Source organism: Podarcis gaigeae (assembly GCF_964106915.1).
Source record: "Podarcis gaigeae genome assembly, chromosome: 12".
NCBI classification, from domain to species: domain Eukaryota; kingdom Metazoa; phylum Chordata; class Lepidosauria; order Squamata; family Lacertidae; genus Podarcis; species Podarcis gaigeae.
The window spans coordinates 14,983,955-15,006,915 of record NC_139688.1 but is presented as its reverse complement, the minus strand read 5'-3'; the positions used below and the strand labels follow the sequence as shown (position 1 = coordinate 15,006,915).

The window sequence follows — 22,961 nt, the reverse complement described above, 5'->3', positions numbered from 1 at the left end:
CCATGGTTCATTTTTTGTTTACCAATTGCAAATTGTTAAGGAGCAACGAGAAATGATCCTGGATTCAGGCATACCAGGAAGTCATTGCTTCCTGTTTTGTTAATCCTGTTTACACCAAGGGAGCATCAAAGCACGAATGATGGGACAATGTGCACCAGCACTTTCCTTGTTCATTGTTAACTGTGCTAGGCCAGGATTTTGGGCTTAATCTTAATGTGTGAACACATCCATTGATTCATATTGCATTATATCAGCACTATTTTAATATCCAGGTTCTTTCCTTGCTTTTCTTGTGCTGCAATTTATACTGACTAATGCTGAATCGTGAGGCCTACAGTGCTAAAAAAATGAGTGTTTCAGTGTGAAGTTGTAGTTTCCTGTGCATTGATGTGTGGGGTGAGAGGCAACCCTATGATTATGTGGCCCTGTAGGAAATTTACCATGAACACATGTGCAGAGTTGGAGTGGGGTTGATGAAACTTAACCGGGTCAGAATAACTTGCTTTTGCTGGGGTGGGGAGAGTCCTCCAATGGGCTCAGGTGTTTTTTTAAGGTACAGATGGACTCTTCTGACTCATTCTGGTCTTTTCACATGCATGTTTACAGTTGCTACATTCCTCATAGCTTTGGGATCAGGGTCTTATAGTATTACGCAGAAGGAGAATTTCTACAAGGATGTTTCTCTAGGCACTTCTGCAAAATGACAGGTGAAACAGCACCTTCCAGACTTTCGTCTCTTCTCTTCCTTCCCCCTCCCCCCTCCAATATAATATGCATGTCCTCTGTTCTGTATTTGAGAACTGGCCCCCCAAGATTGTCATTGGGTTCTCCATTGTGGAAAACTGAAAAGGCAGCTGAACAAAAAAGTGCCAGAATCATTCTGTGTTTTATTCTAGCCTGGTCTGTTGAAATTTTGCAAAAAGTAACTGGAAGACTTTAGACAGTTGGCTTAAACCTTGCCAAGACTGCTTTGGAAACGGATATCGCTCTGTCACAAAAAATAATGAAAAAGGAAACTTGAGGTAATTGTGTGTTTTGATATAGGAAAATACAAAAGCAACTACCTTAGACTCTGGTTTTGACAATGAATAGAAGTTTTTAGTTGTAGTAATCCATGTGACTGGTTATTGCCTGAACTTCTTTATATACAGCAGGAGCTGGTGAAAATTGCACTTCACCCCAGGAAAAAGGTCCTGTCATTAGTCAATTGCAAATTTCTTTCTGACTTTGATTGGAGGCTTATCATACCCAAAGACTCAGCTACTCTTTTGTTCTTTTCAATTATTGGACCTCTCTGTAGCATTCCTTCAGCAAATGGAGCCTTGCACATTTTGGAGCTTGCACATAAAATACAGAGTTGCAAATAGAATAAATATGGCAGGCAGGCTCTGTGTGGATGGTGGACTGATGCAACAGTGTAGTGGCAGAAGGCATTAGGTGGGCAGGTAGACAGGTAGATAGACAGCATGACTTGAAGTGACTGAAATGTGTGGAAAATCTCACGTGGGCTTGACCAATGTGAACTCTGTTTACCGTATTTTTTGCTCTGTAAGACTCACTTTTCCCCTCCTAAAAAGTAAGGGGAAATGGAGGGAATGCAGGCTGCGCAGCTATCACAGAAGCCAGAACAGCAAGAGGGATTGTTGCTTTCACTGTGCAGCGATCCCTCTTGCTGTTCTGGCTTCTGAGATTCAGAATATATTTTTTCTTGTTCTCCTTCTCCAAAAACTAGGTGCGTCTTGTGGTCTGGTGTGTCTTATAGAGCGAAAAATACGGTGATTCTTCTCTTGTGCCTTTAGGGATTAATTGTGCTTGAAGGAAAGGTTTGCACAATGTAGTGATTTTGTTGTGTTGGGTAGCAGGAAAATGGGCAAGAACGAAGCAAGGCTTTTAGAAACAACTCTTCTTTAATGCTACGTACTATATCTCAGATAGCTTGCACTGATGAGCCACTAAAGCAAGAAAGCTACAGGAGCGCAAGAGGTTCAACAAACACTATGTCCCTTTGGCATACATAACAGGTTTCATGCCACTTGTATGGAACTTCTCTTCCAACAACGGTGTCTGCATACTAATGAGATGCCTTCCATATGCACAAACACCCGAGGTGGGGAATGTGGCCAAGTTTATGAGCTGTAGCTCACATGGTTGGCAAAAGCCAATTTCAGCTTTTCTTCCCTGTTTCCCAATGCCTTTGCCACATCTTTCTTTATTTTGGGCTGTGTACACATTGCCATTTACTCCAGCTCCAGTTTCTGTTGCTTGTATTTTAATCTGGAGTACACATGATGTTAGCCACAATGCATATGTACCCTGTAATTTCTTGAGAAATGTTCATTTTTCATAAGTTTCCCCCTCAGATCGGTTGCCATCTAATTTGAAAACACAAGCCGTGGTTAAGCTGAGGCTAGTACAGTTCCAGCTGCCACTGTGCATGAACAAATAACAGCGTATGCACAGATGGCAGCTTCCTTGAACAGGAGCCTAGGGTAGGGTGGAGGGTGTAAAATCCAGGGAAACAAATCAGATAATCAGGTGAAGGCACTCCCATGCTCTTTCTGGCGTGTATGGCAAGTGCAAATGCTACTTGAAACACAGTCATTTAGTCTTTGGCTCCTGTAGTCCTCTTGACTTAGGCTTTCTGCTTCCCTCCTTGTATCTGCTTGCTTCCTCATCTTCTCATAGTTCTCCAGATGTCCCTACAAGATTATATTCTTTTCCCTGGGCCTCTGCTTTGTCCTTACCTCCTTTCCTATGCTACCAGTTTTGCCTTAATACATTTACTCTTGAATTTCTTGGCATAGTAGGAGTCTGTTCCACAGTGTACAATGGATGAATTGTACCCATTTGTTGGTTTTGCCAGGAAACCAGTTCCTTTTAGGAGAGGGGTACGGAGCCGATGGCCCTCCTGATGTGGCTAGACTTCCAACTCCCATCTGACCCAGCCAGCAGGGCCAGTGGTTAGTGATGACAGGAGTCAGCAGTCCAACAATATCTGGAGACCCACAGGTCCCGTCCCCCCATTACTTTAGAATAATAGAAAATGTCTTAGGCCCCACTGCATGTGAGTGAGTTAAACTGAGGACACAGACTATTCAGTTGCTTTGAAATCTGTTAATTCAGCTGATTAATTCGTATGTTTGCTGGTATGTTCTGTGTGTTGGCACAAAGGCACACAAACCATCTTACGGTTTTCTTCAGTGTGTTGTTCACTTTCTGATGGGAAAGGATCCAAGGAAGGCCCCAGAGCTCCTGAGCAGAATTTATGAAAAACCTGAGTCACACGAACATGACACAAATATATATATATTAGATGATAAATCTACATAGTATGTGGGGCTCTCCTTTTCCTTCATCTTCTCCTTCTATGTAGGGATACTTGTGTCTGTGTAGTGTCAACCTGTATTTTTCATCTGTAATCCCAAGTCTTCTGAAGATGAGGTACAACAAATCTTCTTACTGGTTTGTATTCACTAGAGTTGCTCTTCCTCTCTTTCTCTGTTTTCCCTCCCTCCCTGAGTCTGGTAGGCACTACAAATTCACAGCATTTCTTGACTTTCAGGAAAGTCAATGACAGATGACTCTAATGTAGTTGGCCAGTGGTTGGCATAAACTCTCGTGTATGTCCAGGACCTTCCATGAGCTTCCATGGGCTCTGTTGACAAAAGTGATGAAGAGGACATGACTGTGGGAAACGTTACTTTGCTTTTTGGTTGTTAAACCCGACTATGGACAGAGTGGCTATTAGAGCTTGTGGATATCTGCACTGAAAGGTCTTCAGCGCAAATAACACCATGAAACTCTGGTGTTAGTTACTGTTCCAAATGAGCCTTAATGGAGATTTGTATCTGTAGCATCTGTTGAGAGCCCATGTATGCTAGATTGCCCAAAGTGGATTTTGTGGGTCATGTGCAAATGGAAACAATTCCATTTGGGCCCCACACTGAGCTTTGTGCCCAAGTGGCAGATTGACCGAGAGGCCCAAGTGATTAAAGCTGGGTTTAACAGTAGCTAGATCCCTGCTTTGAAACGGACTTTGGGCAATTGGTATGAACCTAAAATCATATATTTTAACTTGCTTGGAATAAGTCAGGAAACGAATCATAGTAGGTTTGTGAGAACATGTCAGTCTTGAACCATTATTAATCAAAATTTGAGTGCTTAATCTGGGTCTTAATAACCACTGATGTGGCTTGTAAATGATGACACTGGCAACTAGGTTTAATTACATTGAAGGAGAAAAGAACTACATTTTCTGGAAATAGCGAAAGGGGGGAAAGTTAGTGGTAGGCTGAAAGCATCGATCACAGGATAATACAGGATTCATTTTTAGCATATCTGCATAATTTATTAATATATGTATATATGCTACATATTAGCGTATTGATATTAATATATTAATATATGCATTTGTTAACGCCTTTTAAAGTTTTGTAAATTTGCCAGGGCCTGGCTAGTTCAGATATTCCTTGGGCTAATGATAGCGCAGCATGCAGAGAGTTATTCCCCAAAATGGCATGATTTCATCCTCTTGTCTCTTTCTATTTATCTTAACAAGGGGACTCCTCCTTCTGTCTGGATTTTCATAGAAGCCAAACCAAATGAGAGCTCATTTCTGAAGACTTTTCTTGCAAAAGTATGTCTTTAACTTTGCCAAGCTGGAAATAAATCTCTAATAATTATTGTAACAAACAGAAAATGCGAATAAATAAAATTGACAACTTGTTGGATGTCTGAACTTTGAAAAGGTTATACAAATCTATTATATACCAGTTTCTCATCCACCATGCCATTCAAAAAATCAGCATACGCAAACCCATCTTTGTAACAAAACATTTTCTCAAACCTGGGTATGAAAATACTGGTGCTAAGCTTTGGGGCGTGATGCATGTCGTTACCTCGGTTTGATTGCTTTTTTTATTTGGCGTAACGATACATTAAAAAACAAAAAGACACTTGATTTGGACCTATTGTGGAAATCACAGATCTATGTCTAAAAGCTTTACTTTTTATGTACGACTTTTCTCAATAGCCTCAAAGTTTCCCCTTTTGTCTTGTTTGCTTCCGTTCCCCAATGCATAATTTCTTTCTTTTGTTTTCGAGAACATCATGATATTTAGTTCGCACTGCAAAATTCTCTATTCTGTTTTTCAATTCTTTCTCTGCCTAGAGAACTATTGCTTTTTAATATATATTTTTATATATATGGTGTTTGGTTGTTGGCTGGTACGACTTCAACAGATGCATGGGGTATATCCAGGAACTTCATATGCACATTTTGGGTTGCTTCTACTATGTTGACTGCCTGCGCGCATTGAAACACGGAAGCCTTGAGGGAGCACTAGTTTGTAACCATTGTAACTATCCTTTGGTACTAGTTTCCCCACAAGATATAATCGGTGTATGATCCAAGACAGAAGAAGTGGGGAGAAAAGGGGAAGCATGCAGTGGCTGTTAGGTTTATTTTTTACTTGGGGTTATGTAAACTCCAATTCCACCCCCATCCCACTCCCCCAAAAAAATCCATTGTGGAAATTGTGCCTTGTGTGAATTACGTACATAAAAGCTGAAGAAGGCCAAGGGTCCCTCTATGCCAGCCGTCTGGTTCCAGCAATGACCAGCCAGGTTCCCCTGAAAAACCCACAAGCAGAGCATGAAGGCAACAACCCTCCACCATTGTTTATCCCCAGAATCTCTGAACATGAGCCAGTGTGGTGTAGTGGTTAAGAGTGGTAGACTCATAATCTGGTGAACCGGGTTTGTGGCCCTGCTCCTCCACATGCAGCTGCTGGGTGACCTTGGGCTAGTCACACTTCTCTGAAGTCTCTCAGCCCCACTCACCTCACAGAGTATTTGTTGTGGGGGAGGAAGGGAAAGGAGATTGTTAGCCGCATTGAGACTCCTTAGGGTAGTGATAAAGCGGGATATCAAATCCAAACTCCTCCTCCTCTGATAGGCATTTCCACCATGAATTTTTTCTCACCCCTCCCCTCTTATTTTAAAGACATCGTGGCCAGCGGCCATCGCCACATCCTCCGGCAGCGAATGTCATGTATTGTGCTTTCGCTTGCCTGATTCGAACTTGCTGCTGGATCAGTTTTGATTTGGGTGGTCCCGAGTTCTCACAATATGGGAGACAGAGGAAAATCTGCCTTACCTGCTAAGTAGACAGGAAAGCGACCTTGCTAATGTGTGCATGATTATGCTGCCTGAACCCGGTTGTGCCTTTCCCCTTCCCTGCCACGAGCTTCTGCAAGGTTCACAAAAAACTGTCCCGAAGCCTTAGCCCTAAGTGCTAGAAATGTTGTGGTCCTCCAAATTCATTTCTTGAAGTAAGGTGAGATTTCTCGGGATGTGGCATCCTTGTCATGGAAATGCAGATGCGCGGAACGCAAAGAGGCCTGCTCAGACTGTCGCGGTAGATGTCTTTTCAAAAGCATTTGGTTGGCTAGGTAAAGCAAATGCCTTTTGCATAAATGTGTTCTGAAGCAGCCTTTTCCATTACTGCTCTTGCAGTGATTTACTTCCGTGGTTTCTTTCTCGCTTTGTCTTCAACCAGGACGCAGGAAGCCAGCAGATAGGCTTCTTGCTCGGAAGCTGTGGTGTGACGGTGGCCTTGACTAGTGATGCATGCCACAAAGGACTGCCTAAGAGCCCTACAGGGGAAATACCACAATTTAAAGGTAGGCTTGTTCTTGCTAAGTCACAGTACTGTACGCCTGATTGCATGTACACCGCATAGTGAAGAAGAGGAAGTGTAGAGAGCTGCATTGATTTTCAGGCATCAGACAGAATAAAAGGCCTAGATCATGTTTTTTTTCTCCCAGCAGCTCCAACTAGCATGGCTAATGGGCAGGAATGTCCAACAACATCTGGGGGGCCACAGATTCCCCATCCCTGTGCTAGATGAGCTAGTTTTCATACCACATGGTTTGATATGGCATAAGGCTGCTTTGTACATTTTAATAAACTGCTTTTATTAAGTACATTTTTTTTAAAAAAAAAACCATTATGGTCAATGAATGCTTTTAAGAATAAAATAAAAGCAACACTTTGTGTTTATTTCTAAGGCTGGCCAAAGCTGCTATGGTTTGTCACAGAATCGAAACACCTATCGAAACCTCCTCGAGACTGGTTCCCACATATCAAAGATGCAAACAATGACACAGCTTACATTGAGGTGAGTCCAGGTCTTTGGAGAGCTACTAAAAGTCAGTGCAGACTAGATGGGCCTACATGTTATAAATCGCCTTCCTATATTCCTAGAATTTCAGATTGAAGAGCTCCAGGGATCTGGTGTGATCAATTAAACACTCAGACTCATTCCCGCCATTGCAGCCAGTTCAAACCTGAGAACGTATTGATATGAGGAAGGTTTTTTGTAATAGCTTTGTCTGGCTCTTTAGGGAGTGGGGATAATGGAGGGCTGGAGACTTGTAGAGAATTTGCAGGATATGTGAATGAAGAAACAGGTAGCTGGCAGAGGAAGTTTGAAATCTTGGTGGCTGAATACTGGTTGATTAATCATTTTTAACTGGGGGTGGCGTGGGGCATATAATTTGTTTGCTGAGTTAGTGGTGCAGGGCCAATGACTTGCTCCTGCATTGAGTGAACAGGGTGGGAACAGAGGCTCTGGCAAAGCTTCACCTTTTTATTATACACATCAGCCATCCATTCCCCCAAGCAAATAGCAGAAAGCAGTTGTAATTCACAGGAGAGCCCTTTTCGTTGTCTCATTCAACAGGCACATCCCTCCCCAATGTATCTTTGCTAGCATGATGAAAATGGCAGACGCACATAATCCACGGAGGCCCTTAGGATTTGGGTCTTGTAGTCTGGATGGAGCCGTCCTCCTGGCTGCTTTCAGATGACCATCCCTTTAGGTCTTTGAGTTTTTGTGGTTCCCTGAATCTTGATGAGAAAAAAATTCTCTTGCAGTACAAAACATGCAAAGATGGAAGTGTTCTCGGGGTTACTGTGACGAGAATCGCACTTCTGACCCATTGCCAGGCTCTTACACAGGCATGTGGATACACAGAAGGTATTTCAGCATTGTCTCTTAATTCCTGAAACATTTTTTTTTCATGGTTCTGTGAAACTGGCATAATAGTTCTTGAAGATGATAATGACAAAGCCCCACTCTCCTCTGCCCTAGCAGTGATTGGATTGGCTCAGACTAAGCCATCGTCCCCCACCAATCATGGGAGAAATAATGCATTCTATTTCTTGGTCAATCTGATTTGAGTTCCAAGATCTTCCGCCATTGCAGTAGCCCTTGAGGAAGCCATATTTCCTAGGGGCTACATAGGGCTGGGGGGGGGGAGAGCTCTCCCTCCCACTTGTTGACATTATAACAGCAACACCATCCAGGTAAGCAGGTGGAACGGAAAGGGTTTTGGAAGGTGATGAGTGAGAGAGAGAGAGTGCTTGGGGTTGGCTAGCTGGGAGAACTGATGGAGTGGGGATACCATTTCTGCTTTAGATTAAAATCCCAGTTGGAGAAGAATTCCATGGGTTGTGGTGCTTGTCTCGCATTAAGGTGAGCATCACTAGCCTCTTGAAATTTGTATTTCCCAGTTCCAAAAGGCAAGTCTTGGTGGCATCTTGGTTGTCTTTATTTTTTAATATGCTGTTCTTACTGCTTTGTTTTCAACATCGTCCCACTCCCCAACCTTTTAGAATATGGCTTGTTTTGAAGTGAACCATTGGTTATGACATGCAATGCAAATGAAAACATGAGTGGGAGGGGAAAGAAGAAATGGTCTGGCCAAGAGCAATCAGTCAGTAACGATTTATCTCAAATGGTTCTGCAGCTCATCTGGTGGCAATTTTTTTAGCATCAACATTTTATTACAATCACTTCTTAAAGCAGTCTGTTTTTATGTTTTGGTTTTTTTGCAGACTGTGCTACGCACTCAGTAACTAACCTTGTTTTGTTGTTGTTGTTTTGGTCACGCAGCCGAAACCATTGTGAACGTATTAGATTTCAAGAAAGATGTAGGATTATGGCATGGGATTCTTACGGTAAGATAACTGCTCATTAAAGTAATGGTTTAAAAATGAGAATGGAGTGTTTTACATTTCCATAGGAAGTTGGAGCATTCTCTGAATGTTTACCTTCTGATGCTAGATGGATTTTTGAAACATTAGGAAACTTGGTAGATGCAGAAATCATTGTTGGCGAGATGAGTGAACCAAAGACCTTCTGAATCCACAACTCTCTCCAGTGGTGGACAGCCTGGGAAGTTCCATCTCTTCTTGTTCTTCACATGTGGTCTTTGAAGATGTACTGTCTCTGAACGTGAAGGTTCTAAAAGGAAAAAGAACAGAACTTTCTTTGACTCACCCTTGAGCCTAGAATACTTACAAAGCCAGCTGGAGGTTTTATATTTGTATTCATAAGAGAAGAAGACAAGAGAGAGGCCAGAATAATGATTGAAGTAATAAAAGCAGACAGTAATTCAGTTCCATAAGTATTATTTTTGGGGTTGGGCTCTAGTGAACCTTCATCTAAGAATCAAAAGCGAAAAACTCTGGCAGGTCTGTTCAATGCAATGCAGCAAATATTTTGATTTCCAGCTCCACCCTTGGTTGACTTCCAGCTGTGGGGTGCTCCATGCTGAGGAAGGTGTGTGTGAATGAGAACTATTCCTTCTTTAGATGTGGAACCCCTAATAATTGGAAGCGTGATGAGAGTTGCTTTCAAACATCTACAGGGAATTAAAAGGCAGAATGCATGATATTATAGCTGGTGGCTCTTCTGAAGGAAACAAAATTAGAAATGACAAAGAAGGGGATTTCCTAATAGGGCAGAGATGGCCACCTCCTGTCCAGGTCCTTTGAGCACTTGTCTCTAGAGGTCTCAAGGCTCTTCCTATGTAATAGTTTGTAGCCACTGAAGTTAATGCATATTTCTTGTGTATGATCATAGGAGCAAGGGCTTGCTTGATTCAAGACATTTGCTTTTTCTATAAGGTTATCATAGAACTTCGTTGTAAAAAAAAAATGTTCATATGAGCAGAATGTTGATAACCAAAGTGTCGATAGTCAAAGTGTTGGTGCTGACCTTTAAAGCCCTAAACGGCCTCAGCCCAGTATACCTGAAAGAGCATCTGTACCCCGATTGTTCAGCCTGGACACTGAAGTCCTCCTCCGAGGGTGTTCTGCTGGTTCCCTCACTGCGAGAAGCGAGGTTACAGGGAACCAGGCAGAGGGCCTTCTCAGTAGTGGCGCCCTCCCTGTGGAACACCCTTCCTTCAGATGTCAAGGAAATAAGCAACTATCTGAATTTAGAAGACATCTGAAGGCAGCCCTGTATCGGGAAGTTTTTAATGTTTGATGTTTTAGAGTGTCTGGGGAAACTCAGCCAGATGGGCGGGGTATAACTAATAAAATTATCATCATCATCATGTTGATATTATAAAATATTAAACATAGTGCTAGTGACTGAGGTTTTTTTATTGGTTTGTTTTGGTTTTCTAAATACTAAAAAGACAAGATTACAAACTGCACATCCTGCAGACTTTGGTTTTCTGCTCAGTTTTTAAAATCCCAATGATTTAATATGCCTGGGCTAATGGTAATATAATTGGCTCTGCTGCTCAATTAAAAGAAAGGATCAGTAAAGTGGAGGAATGACTGTAATGTTAAATAGTTTACAGATAGTAATGTTGAACTATTATGAGTCTAATTCATCATCATCATCATCATCATCATTTATTATTTATACCCCGCCCATCTGGCTAAGTTTCCCCAGCCTTTCAAACTTGGGTGTCCAGTTGTTGTTGCACTACAACTCCCATCATGCTCACCTAGGCAGACCAGGAACATGGGAGTTGTAGTCCAACAACAGCTGGACACCCAAGTTTCAGAAACACCATTCTATTTCTTGAGAGTCTGTGTAACCAAAGTAGTGAGCAAAGTTTTTTATTGAAATGGTTTCAGAAGTTGTGCTATATCTGTACCACATTTTCTTGAAGACATTTGTAATAGCCGAAATGTGAGTTTACTAACATTGTTGCAGTTCTCCAGCCAGTTTTCTCTTATTTCTGGGGTTAATAGCTATATTTTTAATTTTCTACTGAGTCATTTATTTTTATACATATTGGCTGATTTCCAGCCCAGTCATATAGCGGGACAGTCTCTCTCCACCCTACCCAACCAGGCAATGAAACATGTTAGCTTATTTAAAACCATTTTCTTTGCATTCCTATTTTAAGCCTCTCAGATGACCTTTTGAGGTTATTGGGGCAAATGTACTGTATAACCTATTTTTAGGAAGGATTAACTACCTCTTTTGGAGTTCCTAGAGTTGTCGAAGCCTGGGGGAAAACCCAGAAAGATTGGGGGTGGGGTGGGGAATCAGTTTTCCCCTCCCCTGAGGCCTCTCATTTCTTTTTTCCCAGTTGTTAAACTCGGCATATAGGGAAAATTAAAGGGAGGGACAAAAAACCTCTTGTGAGCTATTTCTTCTTTTGAAATAATAAAAATGCTTTTAAGGCAAGATTTCAAAATACTGTTTTTGTCAAAGTTTACTCCCCGCAAATAACAATGTAGGACAGTTTGCAGTATTAGGAAATTACTGCCCATCTCACTGTAGAAAAACACAACTCCAAATCCAATTCTGTGTGAAGTTAAGTGTAATAGATTTTACATTCTTTAAGTAGAAAATTGGCTTAGAACTGTTAAGAAAACAAGACTGTGTACAGTATATTAAAATTTCCCTCAAAAATTTTTTTTCAGTCCCTGAAAAATACCTGCCTTCTTCCCAACAGCTTCAGGATTTCAGGAAAATTTATACTCAATCTTCAATTAGCTTTTAAATGTTTCTCTCTAGTTTCTCTGCCTTTTACTTGATGTGAATAGTGTATCTTGCCCTCATCACTGCGTTGATCATTCCAAAGCTTTAAATCGCTATTCAAAAGCCATAAACATAACTTAATTTTGGGCCACACAGGTCTGTATGTTGTTTGATTACTGAACACTTGACTTGCACCTGCATGTGTGAATTGGTTCCATTCAGAATCCTTTAGTTTTTAGGAGATCTTGGAGGCTATGAAAGTTTCGGTCTCTGATGTTCTGTTCCACAACGGCTCTTTCACCCTGCAAGTTATCACCTACAATCAATCGCCAAGCGATGAACAAACAAGTCCCTTAGTCTGTAGTGACTTTATTTACTTCGCAATTCTGTAAAAGGGTTTGAAAACAAGAAGTGCTTTAGAAATGCGCCATTCATAATTTTTGGTTCATATATTGAGATCAAGGCTGGATCTAGACACGTCAAATTCAGTTAAACATGTAAATTCATACAGGGAAATCCAGTAGGGAAAAATGGGACTCCACAGCGCCATCTGGTGTCACAGTGTTATATTGCATATACAACGCATATAAAGTGCTTTTTTTTTACCAGTCTAGCTGAGTCCCTAGTCTTAAACCTTTTTTGATAGGTAACCAAAAATATGTAGCACTTACAACAGAGTTGGGATTTGTTTTAACAAAGAGTTGTGGTTTGTTTCATTACTGCTGAAACCTGTGTTCACTTAATTTCAGAGTGTTATGAACATGATGCATGTCATAAGCATCCCCTATTCCTTAATGAAAGTGAACCCACTTTCGTGGATACAGAAGGTCTGCCAGTACAAAGGTAAGGGCTGCGTACCTGTGCATGCACATCCATTCACACACAAACCCACAGGTGCTTTGAGAGGATGGAAGTTAAGCAGCATATAAAGTTGTAAAACATGGATAGAGTATCTGTCACCCTTCCCATCATCTCTGACCCTTGGCTATGCTGACTAGGGCTGATGTATCGACAGAGCTGCAGTTTCCCCATCCCTGGTCTAAAACAAAATGGTGGTGATGTTGGAATAGCCATTGCACACACCTGTAAATTATCATATTTTTCGCTCTATAAGACGCACCTGACCACAAGACGCACCTAGTTTTTGGAGGAGGAAAACAAGAAAAAAAATATTCTGAATCTCAGAAGCCAGAACAGCAAGAGGGATTGCTACGCAGTGAAAGCAGCAATCCCTCTTGCTGTTCTGGCTTCTGGGATAGATGCGTAGCCTGCATTCGTTCCATAAGACGCACACACATTTCCCCTTACTTTTTAGGAGGGAAAAAGTGAGTCTTATAGAGCAAAAAATACGATAATTTGTTTCTATAGCTTTAAATCGGTGAGTAGGTGCAATAGCAAGGGTCATTTGGGGGACACACCTCTTGACGCATCTGGAAAGCCACTGGAGTTTATTTCAGCTTGTGTATTAAAAAGACAATCAGCCAGTTGTTCAGTAGTGGTTTCATTCTTTTAGAAGCCTGGCTTGATCTTCTCTGTTGTTGCGTGTCTGATGGCTTTGGCAGAGGGCTCTACTTAAACAGGGTCCTTCCCAGTCTGTACTGCTACAGTTGTGCTAGGCTTCCCTGTTTGTTAGTCGGTGAAGTTTGCCAAGCCTTCGTCTTCCAAGATTCCACCTGCTTTATTCAGCCACTTCTGAAACAGGTGAAGCCTAGAACCTAGGCAACCTTTCTGTGCCTGTAACAGAATTCCTTTGTGGCTTGTCTGAAGGGCAATAAAATACAAAGTCCAAATTGAGAGCTCGGAAGTTTCCTATCCCTGGTATATGTGATAGGTCAAAGTAAATAATACATCTTTGGTATTTTCTGGTTGTTTTGCCATTGTTTTCATCGAAAGCAATTTCTGCTACGCTTGGACAAGTTTTGAACTTCATATTCCCAAATCTTCTTTCCTCTTTTCCTCTCTGTTTCTCCTCCCCCTATCCTGGTCCCCAGCGAAAGTTGCCTGTGTGAAATCCAGGGATATGCACTGGGCATTAGTAGCGCATAGAGATCAACGAGATATCAACCTCTCCTCCCTCCGTATGCTAATAGTTGCTGATGGCGCCAATCCATGTAAGTGATGGCTGTGGAACAAAAGCAATTCCCCCCCCCCCTTCATTTTTTTTTTTTTTTGGAATGTTATTTTGTATTGTTTTTATGCATCCTATGTTTTCTTTTGCATGCATGAGCAGCATAAAAATAAGAAATAAATATAAAAGTTATGGGTTTATGACTGGGCGTTCTCTGACATACAAGCCACTGACTTTGACTGGTGGGTGGCTTCCTCAGATATTTGTTACTTGTGTAATAATAATAATTCCTTCTGTCATGAATAGCAAAAAAAAGGTTAATGAACATTTTGAGGTTTGCCGCAAAGCGTTTCCAGGAGCTAATTCATTTTGGATTGTGTGTGTGTGAGGTTTGTGTTTTGGTTTCTTTTCTTTAGCAAATCCTGGAGCAAACCTGATATTCCATAGAAGCAAATCCAATTATAAGTGACATGACAACTTGTTATGTAAAGGCTGAATCAAATTTATCCTTAAGCAGTACAAAAGAACAGAAGGTTTCTCCACAAAACATTTGAAACTTAGGGGAAATTATTTTATGTTCATACTTGGGCACACAGATCAAAGTACAAAATAAATAGAATTTTTTATCACATATGAAGGGTGTGCTATGTACTATCAGTAGTAGCCAATTCCTCTTTCTGCTCTTAACTTCCAGCTACCTAATTGTATTTTAGTTATTACGGTTGTTTTTATTTTATAGTTGCCCAAGCAGGTCTACAAATCAGAAGTAGAACATAAATAATACCAAAAAGAAATCACTAAGAGCCAACACCCACAATTAAACACAAAGTCATTAAATCTCAGATATCCTTGGAAATAAAGCTACTCGCACACAGTATCTAAAAACTAATAAATAAGGAGTAAGGTGAGACTCTTGAGGAAGCGAGTTCCACAGCCTCAGTGCCACCACTGAGAAGGCCTTGTTAGGTGTTGCCACTCTCTACACCTCCAACAGAGAAGTCTCCATAGTTATCTTGATTGGATAGACAGATTCATATGGGAGATGGTCATCTTTGAATTACCCAGACCCTCAACCTGTCTAGATTTATACAAGTAAAAAACAACAACCTAGCACCTTCAATTAGAACTTGGAAACATTGTGCATGTATTTTGTACTTTTATGTGCATACCAAAGTATGAAAAATAAAAGTGAGATTAAGCCATTTAAAGCGGTCTGCTGAAACCATACATGAATGAGAATGACCTCTTATTAAGATGCCAACATCCTATAACTTGCTGTGGGAGTTTTTGTTTTTTGTTTTAATTAAGGTGTAATTAAATAGTAAGAGCTGTTTTCAGCTCTGGACAGGACATGCCCAGTGGGATTCTAAGTCCCCTTTCCCCTTTGTAGAGCAAAACCCTGTACCAACTGCTTTCGGAAAGCTCTTGGTTTCAAAAGCAGATTGCATGATGTGGATTGTTCCGTTAGAAGCCTTCCTGGGCTCATGAAACTAGTTGTGTAGTTCTATAGATCTCACCTCATATGTCTTGAAAATTGTAACTAGGCTGGTAGCAAATTTATTTCTCTTTGGAGGGAATCAGTTAGATTCTTTTGCCACTTTCTATTCATAATTGCTCTATTTTTGTCCTGGAAGCATTGCTTATTGCATATAGACCCTATATTGATGTCAGATTTTCTTTTTACTTTAGGGTCTATTTCCTCTTGTGATGCATTTCTTAATGTCTTCCAAAGCAAAGGCCTCAGACAAGAAGTCATTTGCCCTTGTGCTAGTTCGCCAGAGGCTCTCACAGTGGCTATTAGAAGGTACTGTATATTTAAATTTAAAATGAGTGATCATGAAGGCAACATAGCTTCATGCATACAGCTGTCCCAGAATTGAATAAATGGAAAATATCAGTCACTGGACCTCTAGGAACTCTTTGGATCAGAAACTTTAAGTCACTCTTTCTTGTTATTAATTCTTTTTTATTTTCTGTCTTTCTTTTTCATTAATCAGTTTATAAATTTAAAAGGTTCTGATATCTTGTTTAAGTGTTTCTCATTAAAGTATTACAGTATACAAGACATTTATATATTTCAGATAGCTATATTAAACTTTTTGTAATCTCTTTCCCCCCTTTTCTTTCAAAAGTTAATTTTCTCAACTTTAAAAAAACTACATACAAGATTATTGTTCTAAAATACTTGGTTTCTTTTGATAGCTTTTTGAATGTTCTCTGGCATCTGAATCTTTTCAGGATCATCTTCTTATTCTCTGGCTTTATAGAGTTTCAATAAGGTTTCTGTATTCTGATGTCCATGGTTTCACCCACAAAACATACATGAAAGCTATTTACCTGAGGAGGTACAAGTCGTTTATAGATCCGGTGTAGCGGCTACACAGTTGGACCAGGTAGACCCGGGTTCAAATTCCCCACTTGGTGGATAAGCTTGGGCAGGGCACCATCTTTTGGCTTAGCCTATCTCACAATGCAAATGTCAGCATAAAATTGACAAAAAGAGAAGGTCCCACAGACAGAGAAGCAGAATACAAATGTGGTGACAGGCTTTGCATGGTTCTAATTTAACTTTCATTGACATGTGGCATTTGTGCCATGGCGAATTCTTCAGTAACAAACCAGCAATGATTCGAAATCATTGTCAGGCTACCAGGTGATGGATGGCATGCAGAACATGTTGTTTTGATTCTTCTTATTTGACAACTGGATATTCCTTTTTAGGCAGGACAAAATTTGTGCATGTATATTTAGAAACATGGGCTGCAACCTACAAATAGTCAAAGCATTTTTTAACCCCACAACAAAAACTTGAAGCCCTATTCATGGTGTACGCCTAGCATCCCTGGACTTTAAGGACTTTGCAAGTTAGCACCAAGAGTTTGAAAACGCAGCAATAATGCTCTCTGCTCATCCATTTGAAATGTTTTGAGTTGCTTCTGGAGACCATGCATTATGCGCACTTAAATGCAATGGAAATCAGTGAAAAATCATAAACCAATTATCTATATGCAAGATGAGTATTGGGATCTAAGCTTACTCTCTCTAACAAAGTTTATTTTCTTTTTGCGGTACTTGTACAGCTTATTTGTATCAGTGTTGAGTGATGATGGGACAAAGCTCACCTTAAAAATATACACAAAGTGGTATTATGTTCAGCATGACAGTTGCAGAAGGGCACAGGCTCAGAGATAATGTTGATCAATAGTGTGGTTGAGCCTTCCTTCTAAATGATGGATATGACATTAATCACGGCCGCCCGTTTACCAGCCTCTCATTTGTTATGCCTTATTGCATATTAAAACCCTCCCATAACTGGAGTGCTCAGTCCTTTTTTGCTGGTATCATGTTGGGAGGAAGGGGAAAAGCCCCTTAGCATCTTTTAATTTAAATTTATGGCACCAGCCATCTTTTCCCCCTCTTAATGAACATGGTTAGCTAATACCCATCTAGTATTTCATGCATCGCAGGGAAAGCCATAGTAATTAAAGATAAGCCCTCCAGGCAGCAGTTTCTTGGTACGGATCGCAAAAGGCAGAGAGGCACACTCGCTTCACTGTTCGATCTGGAATATGTCTTGGGATCTGCCTGCACTATGTGAAAACATCTGCCATAACTAAAAATGGCATTGCGTTGAAAGAGCCGTGTCACCAAAACAAACACCTTGGCGCATTTCCTCTTTTGTACTTTCTCACCTTCAAGAGTCCTATGAAAGATGTATGTTTGTGTTGACATAAAATAGGCTAGGCTAGGCTGGTTTTGTGTGTCAAGGCAAAAGGATCAGAAATGGAACAGTTTAAAGAGCTTTAAAAATAATCATCTTGTGGCCTCTGTGTATTGATATATATATAAAACATTGCAGATTAAGAGTTGCTGTCTATTTGACGTTTTCTTCATATTTGCAGGCCAACAGATGATAGCAATCAGCCGCCAGGCAGAGGGGTTCTGTCCATGCACGGTCTTACCTATGGAGTCATCAGAGTGGATTCTGAAGAAAAGCTTTCTGTTTTAACAGTGCAAGATGTTGGCTTGGTGATGCCAGGAGGTAAGGCTCCTCCCCCCCCCCCCCCCCGGCCCAAGCTTTTGCCAGGAAATAGGAAATCTGCTTTAAAAAAACAAAACAAAAACTGTGCTATTCAAAGACATGCCAGATTTCCACAGCGTAGATAAATAGCTTTAAACTAAATGCTGTAATTTCCCTACTCGGGAATCTCTGCAGTTTATATATATGGAGAGGGTCTGAACTGCGGGCATGCCAAAAAACTCAAAGCAAATTTAACAAAAACCATAGACCGTATTCATGATTCATAGACACACCATTTTCCAAATAGTGCCAACTCCATTAGTCAGTTTTTCAGAAACTTTTTTTTTATATTTTCTTCCCCTCTCAGTGCCCTCTATGGAACATATGTATACAATTATTATATATATATATATATTTTAAAAAATGCAGGTTGTGATCACTTTTAGATTGATACCCTGACTCTGAACTTCCAAAAGTGGCATGAAGCTTTAATTCCTTTTATGTAAGGCCAGGTTTTTCCATGAAAGGGCCTCTAATAAATCATATGTGAAAACACACCCCTTTTTGTCTTCTTTGTTATAAAACTGCAACAAGGTGATGGTTTCTTTCTTCTTCCTTTATGTTCGGAACTCTTATTCTCCCTCCCCACCCGAAATGTGTGTCTTTATCTGATTCTACAGCCACAGCTAATGTGGATCTGGGTGCCTTCCTGTATCTTTTCACAGCGGATGGAAAAGGGTTGCAAAGCCAGGGCTCCTTGCACTTATAAAGGCATTCTGGCTCTTGCTTAACCTTCTTTCCTCTGCCACATTGGCTCCTTTCCCATTTCTAAACATATGCTTGTCTCGGGATTTACTGCAGAAGCAATCAATCAGGAGTCCTATATGGCATTCCCCTTTTATGACCAAGATTGGAAACAGCAGAAGCCTTAGGAGGCGGAGAAACTTTTAGCATGGTGGAATAATCTCCCATGAAGTTGTAGTGCAGGCTTGTTCCTGAAGATTTCTTTTCTTGACAGTCTTATATCTTTAAAAAAAATTTTTTTTATAAGAATACCCTAATAATAAGTATTAAGGTAAAGGGACTCCTGACCATTAGGTCCAGTCGTGAACGACTCTGGGGTTGCGGAGCTCATCTCGCTTTATTGGCTGAGGGAGCCGACGTACAGCTTCCGGGTCATGTGGCCAGCATGACTAAGCCGCTTCTGGCGAACCAGAGCAGCGCACGCAAACGCCGTTTACCTTCCCGCCGGAGCGGTACCTATTTATCTACTTGCACTTTGACATGCTTTTGAACTGCTAGGTTGGCAGGAGCAGGGACCGAGCAATGGGAGCTCACCCCGTCGTGGGGATTTGAACCGCTGGCCTTCTGATTGGCAGGTCCTAGGCTCTGTGGTTTAACCAAAGCGCCACCTGCATCCCTAATAACAAGTATTGGGGCTGTTCTTATCCTTCTACATGCATCCTCCTTAACAGTTTTCCAGTGGTAAATTTGCATCATAAGAGTCTCCATGGCCACAATCCCAGGGAGACTCCAAAAGTGCAGATGTTAGTTCACATCCTGAGCAGCTATTTGACATGACTGCAATCATGTACATCGTTATCTGGATATAAGCTGCATCTTGTGGGGTTTTTTGTGGCTGCTTATAAAACACGCTGAGTTTTAACAAAGGTCTTCTGCCAGCTGAAATGCAACCTTTAGGTTTTAATTAGAAATGCAAACAAGTCTTGCAGGCAGGTGTTTCCATTTAAACTGTTAGGGTGAGGTAGGGACCCTACCAAAGAAAATGAAATAAGTCCCACAGCTTCTGCTTGATGGTTTTCTTCATTCTCTGACTTTTTCTAACACCCGAATACTTCGCTGTCACCTCATTCATTTTCCTTCTCTGAAAGAAGTCCCAGAGCGACACCCAACTCCACTTCGCTTTCTGAAACAGAATGCCTAGTGTGTAACCTCAACCCAAGATTTAAGGTGTGATTTTGTTCAGAGAATTGCTTCTGTAGCTTTCTCTTCTCGCTATAGCACTCAAAAACCTTCTTCTTTGGGAAAAGGTATGTGTGTGTGTGTGTGTGCTGGCAACAGTAGTTACCGTGACAACCCTTCCCGGCGCTGAATAGAAGTTTGGCATTTGGTAGGAAGCTAACTCAAGATACCTTTCGTATTAGCTGTTTCAGAGCTTGAAAGACAGCGCAAGCAATTAAAGCCACATCTAACACCCCATGCAGGGTGCAAAACTAGATTTTAAAATCTCTAATGTTTGTATGAATACTGTGCGATAAAACTATGAAATCAACTTGACAGTTTGGTTCTATTATCTACATGTATCTTTTGCAAGACTTGCAAACCGTATTTCCTTTAAAAACAAAAAAACAAAAACAAAAAACTTTTTTGCCTTCTCTTAATAGCCATAATGTGTGCTGTGAAGCCTGATGGAGTTCCCCAACTCTGTCGGACAGATGAAGTAGGGGAACTCTGTGTATGCGCTATTGCAACAGGTACATCTTATTATGGACTCTCTGGAATGACCAAAAACACATTTGAGGTGAGTTTGAGTTCTACAAGCCTGTTCCCTGACTCAGGGTTTGTTGGGTTTTTGTTTTGTTTTTTGGTTGTTGTTTTTGGTGGACATGCAAAACTACTGACAAACTTTCCCGGCGGTTTTGTTAGACAAGTGGTAAGGTAAAGGGACCCCTGACCATTAGGTCCAGTCGTGGCCGACTCTGGGGTTGTGGTGCTCATCTTGCTTTATTGGCTGAGGGAGCCGGCGTACAGCTTCTGGGTCATGTGGCCAGCATGACTAAGCCGCTTCTGGCAAACCAGAGCAGCGCATGGAAATGCCGTTTACCTTCCCGCCGGAGTGGTCCCTATTTATCTACTTGCACTTTGATGTGCTTTCAAACTGCTACGTGGGCATGAGCTGCACCGAGCAACGGGAGCTCACCCCGTCGTGGGGATTCGAACTGCCGACCTTCTGATCGGCAAGTCCTAGGCTCTGTGGTTTAACCCACAGCGCCACCCGCGTCCCTAGACAAGTGGTACATCTAGCCCATTATAGCCTACAGTCACAGACAATAGCTTTCCTTGGGTTTCCAGCAGAGGTCTTTCCTATTGTCTCCTACCTGATAATTTAAATGGAGATGTCAGGGATTGAACTTGTGGTCTTCTGCATGCAATTCATATGCTTTGCCACTGAGCCCCACATCTCACTGTTGGAACAAGAATTTATGGAGAAGTTTTTTAAAAAGAGGAAACCGCTATCCCATTCGAAACGTTAAATATTTTATACTGGAAACCATTTAATAGGAAGGGAAGGGAAGGATTGACTGTAACGTGGATGCACATTTTAAGGTGTGTGTTTTATGCATGGTTTTATGATACAAGGATGGATATACCTAACTCTGTGCATCTTGGGAAAGGGGCTGCAAATAGATCAGAACCGAGCTCGTAATTCTTTCCTACAGAAGCCCACTCCTGGCTTCCCCTGAGCTTCCTTCATTTCTGCAGCCAAATTTAGGGCAGGCAGGAAGGAAAAGCATTTCAGTTGTTGCTCTTGTTAAACAGCTGGAAGTCAGGAGCCGTTGTCGATGTACTACAGAATCACCCAGAGATCCATCAGTGGATCCCGACCTATTTTCTGAACACTCTTTCTCTAGAGCCGACTCAGTAACAAAATAAAAGTTGATTTCCTGCACTTTTCTCTCTCTCTGTGTGTGTGTGTCCTGCAGGTGTTCCCCATGACTAGTTCAGGTGCCCCAATCAGCGAATACCCTTTCATAAGAACTGGGCTGCTGGGGTTTATTGGCCCAGGTGGGCTTGTCTTTGTTGTTGGCAAAATGGATGGGCTGATGGTGGTCAGCGGACGGAGGCACAACGCAGATGACATTGTAGCCACGGCGCTCGCGGTGGAACCAATGAAGTTTGTCTACAGGGGAAGGTTTGCGTCACTTTTCTCCCCCAGAAATAAATACATATTGGATTGTGGAAAAGGCATTTGTATTGCTTAGAGCAGATGCTCTTTTCATTCCAGAAAAAAACCATAGCAAAAACATTTTTATTTTAAAAAAATATTGTTTATTTTATGCATTTATATTCCACTTCATAACCAGGTTCTCAAAACAGCTTTGCTATGAGACCAAAAACACGTAAATATTTATATAGAATAGCAGATCAGTAAGAAAACATAAAAAGCACCATGAAAATAGTGACAAAGCTAAAGCAAATTTAGAGCAGGAGCAAATTAAAAGCCCCAAGGAAATTAGAAAGGGCTTTTCCTGGTACTGAAATGACCACAGAATAGGCGAGTTTCTCTGGGAAAGGGCGTTCCATTGAGGGTGTATCACAAATGGAGCCAAATGCATCTAAATAAAAATGTGGACAGTGGTGGCTCTTTGCTGTTGTGTCGCTTTAAGCCTTATTTTTCTGCCGCATTGATGGGCTTGATCATATACAGAGCGATAACATCTTCTGCGATGACTCTGTGTGTTAAGCTTTGGAAAACTGAAACAAGCTCTTCTTTTATAAAAGCTGTTCTTCAGCAGTGCTCTATTTTAAAATCATGTAGGTGTTGCGTGCAGCTGGCTTTTTCTAGAATAAATAAGAACTGGAGCCCCAATCTTCTCAATTGCATAACTAATGAGCAATGAGTCACAGAGGATAATGAAATACAGTTTTCTCTGCACTTGGTATTCTTACACAGTTATCTGTCCTGGTTTGCACACCCCACAGAATAGCAGTGTTTTCAGTGAGCGTTCTTCATGACGAGAGGATAGTTATCGTTGCTGAGCAAAGGCCGGACTCTACGGAGGAAGACAGCTTTCAGTGGATGAGCAGAGTGCTACAGGTACAGTTGCTTAAGCTGTAATCCGCAGGGTCAAATGGAAAGTTTGGGTGACCAGGTGTGCCACACCTTCCCTGGAAGCATGAGCCTAAATTTCTCCATCTATCGCCATTCACATACAGAGGTGAGACATCAGTATACAAAACAAAAGCCATTCTCACTGCCACTCAGTTAATCCTTCTGTATCCTCCCTGGAATCTTCCACTGCACAAAGAGTCATATTCTTTGTTTGGAC

General features: G+C 41.3%; 1 protein-coding gene across 7 annotated transcripts in view; it reads left to right on the top strand.

The window, feature by feature from the left end:
* Positions 1-22,961, top strand: part of DIP2C (disco interacting protein 2 homolog C) — a 287,798-nt gene that overhangs the window by 211,993 nt on the left and 52,844 nt on the right. For 4 of the 7 annotated variants that reach the window (XM_083704609.1, XM_083704605.1, XM_083704610.1 and 1 more), the window contains 12 exons: positions 4,559-4,636; positions 6,560-6,683; positions 7,071-7,180; positions 7,939-8,041; positions 8,960-9,024; positions 12,550-12,643; positions 13,792-13,911; positions 15,558-15,672; positions 17,771-17,910; positions 20,295-20,431; positions 21,615-21,823; positions 22,615-22,729. In XM_083704609.1, coding sequence (XP_083560735.1) covers positions 4,559-4,636; positions 6,560-6,683; positions 7,071-7,180; positions 7,939-8,041; positions 8,960-9,024; positions 12,550-12,643; positions 13,792-13,911; positions 15,558-15,672; positions 17,771-17,910; positions 20,295-20,431; positions 21,615-21,823; positions 22,615-22,729 — 1,410 coding nt within the window. The remainder of the gene's footprint in view (positions 1-4,558; positions 4,637-6,559; positions 6,684-7,070; positions 7,181-7,938; positions 8,042-8,959; positions 9,025-12,549; positions 12,644-13,791; positions 13,912-15,557; positions 15,673-17,770; positions 17,911-20,294; positions 20,432-21,614; positions 21,824-22,614; positions 22,730-22,961) is intronic. The other 3 variants (XM_083704608.1, XM_083704607.1, XM_083704611.1) reach the window with 1 other exon arrangement.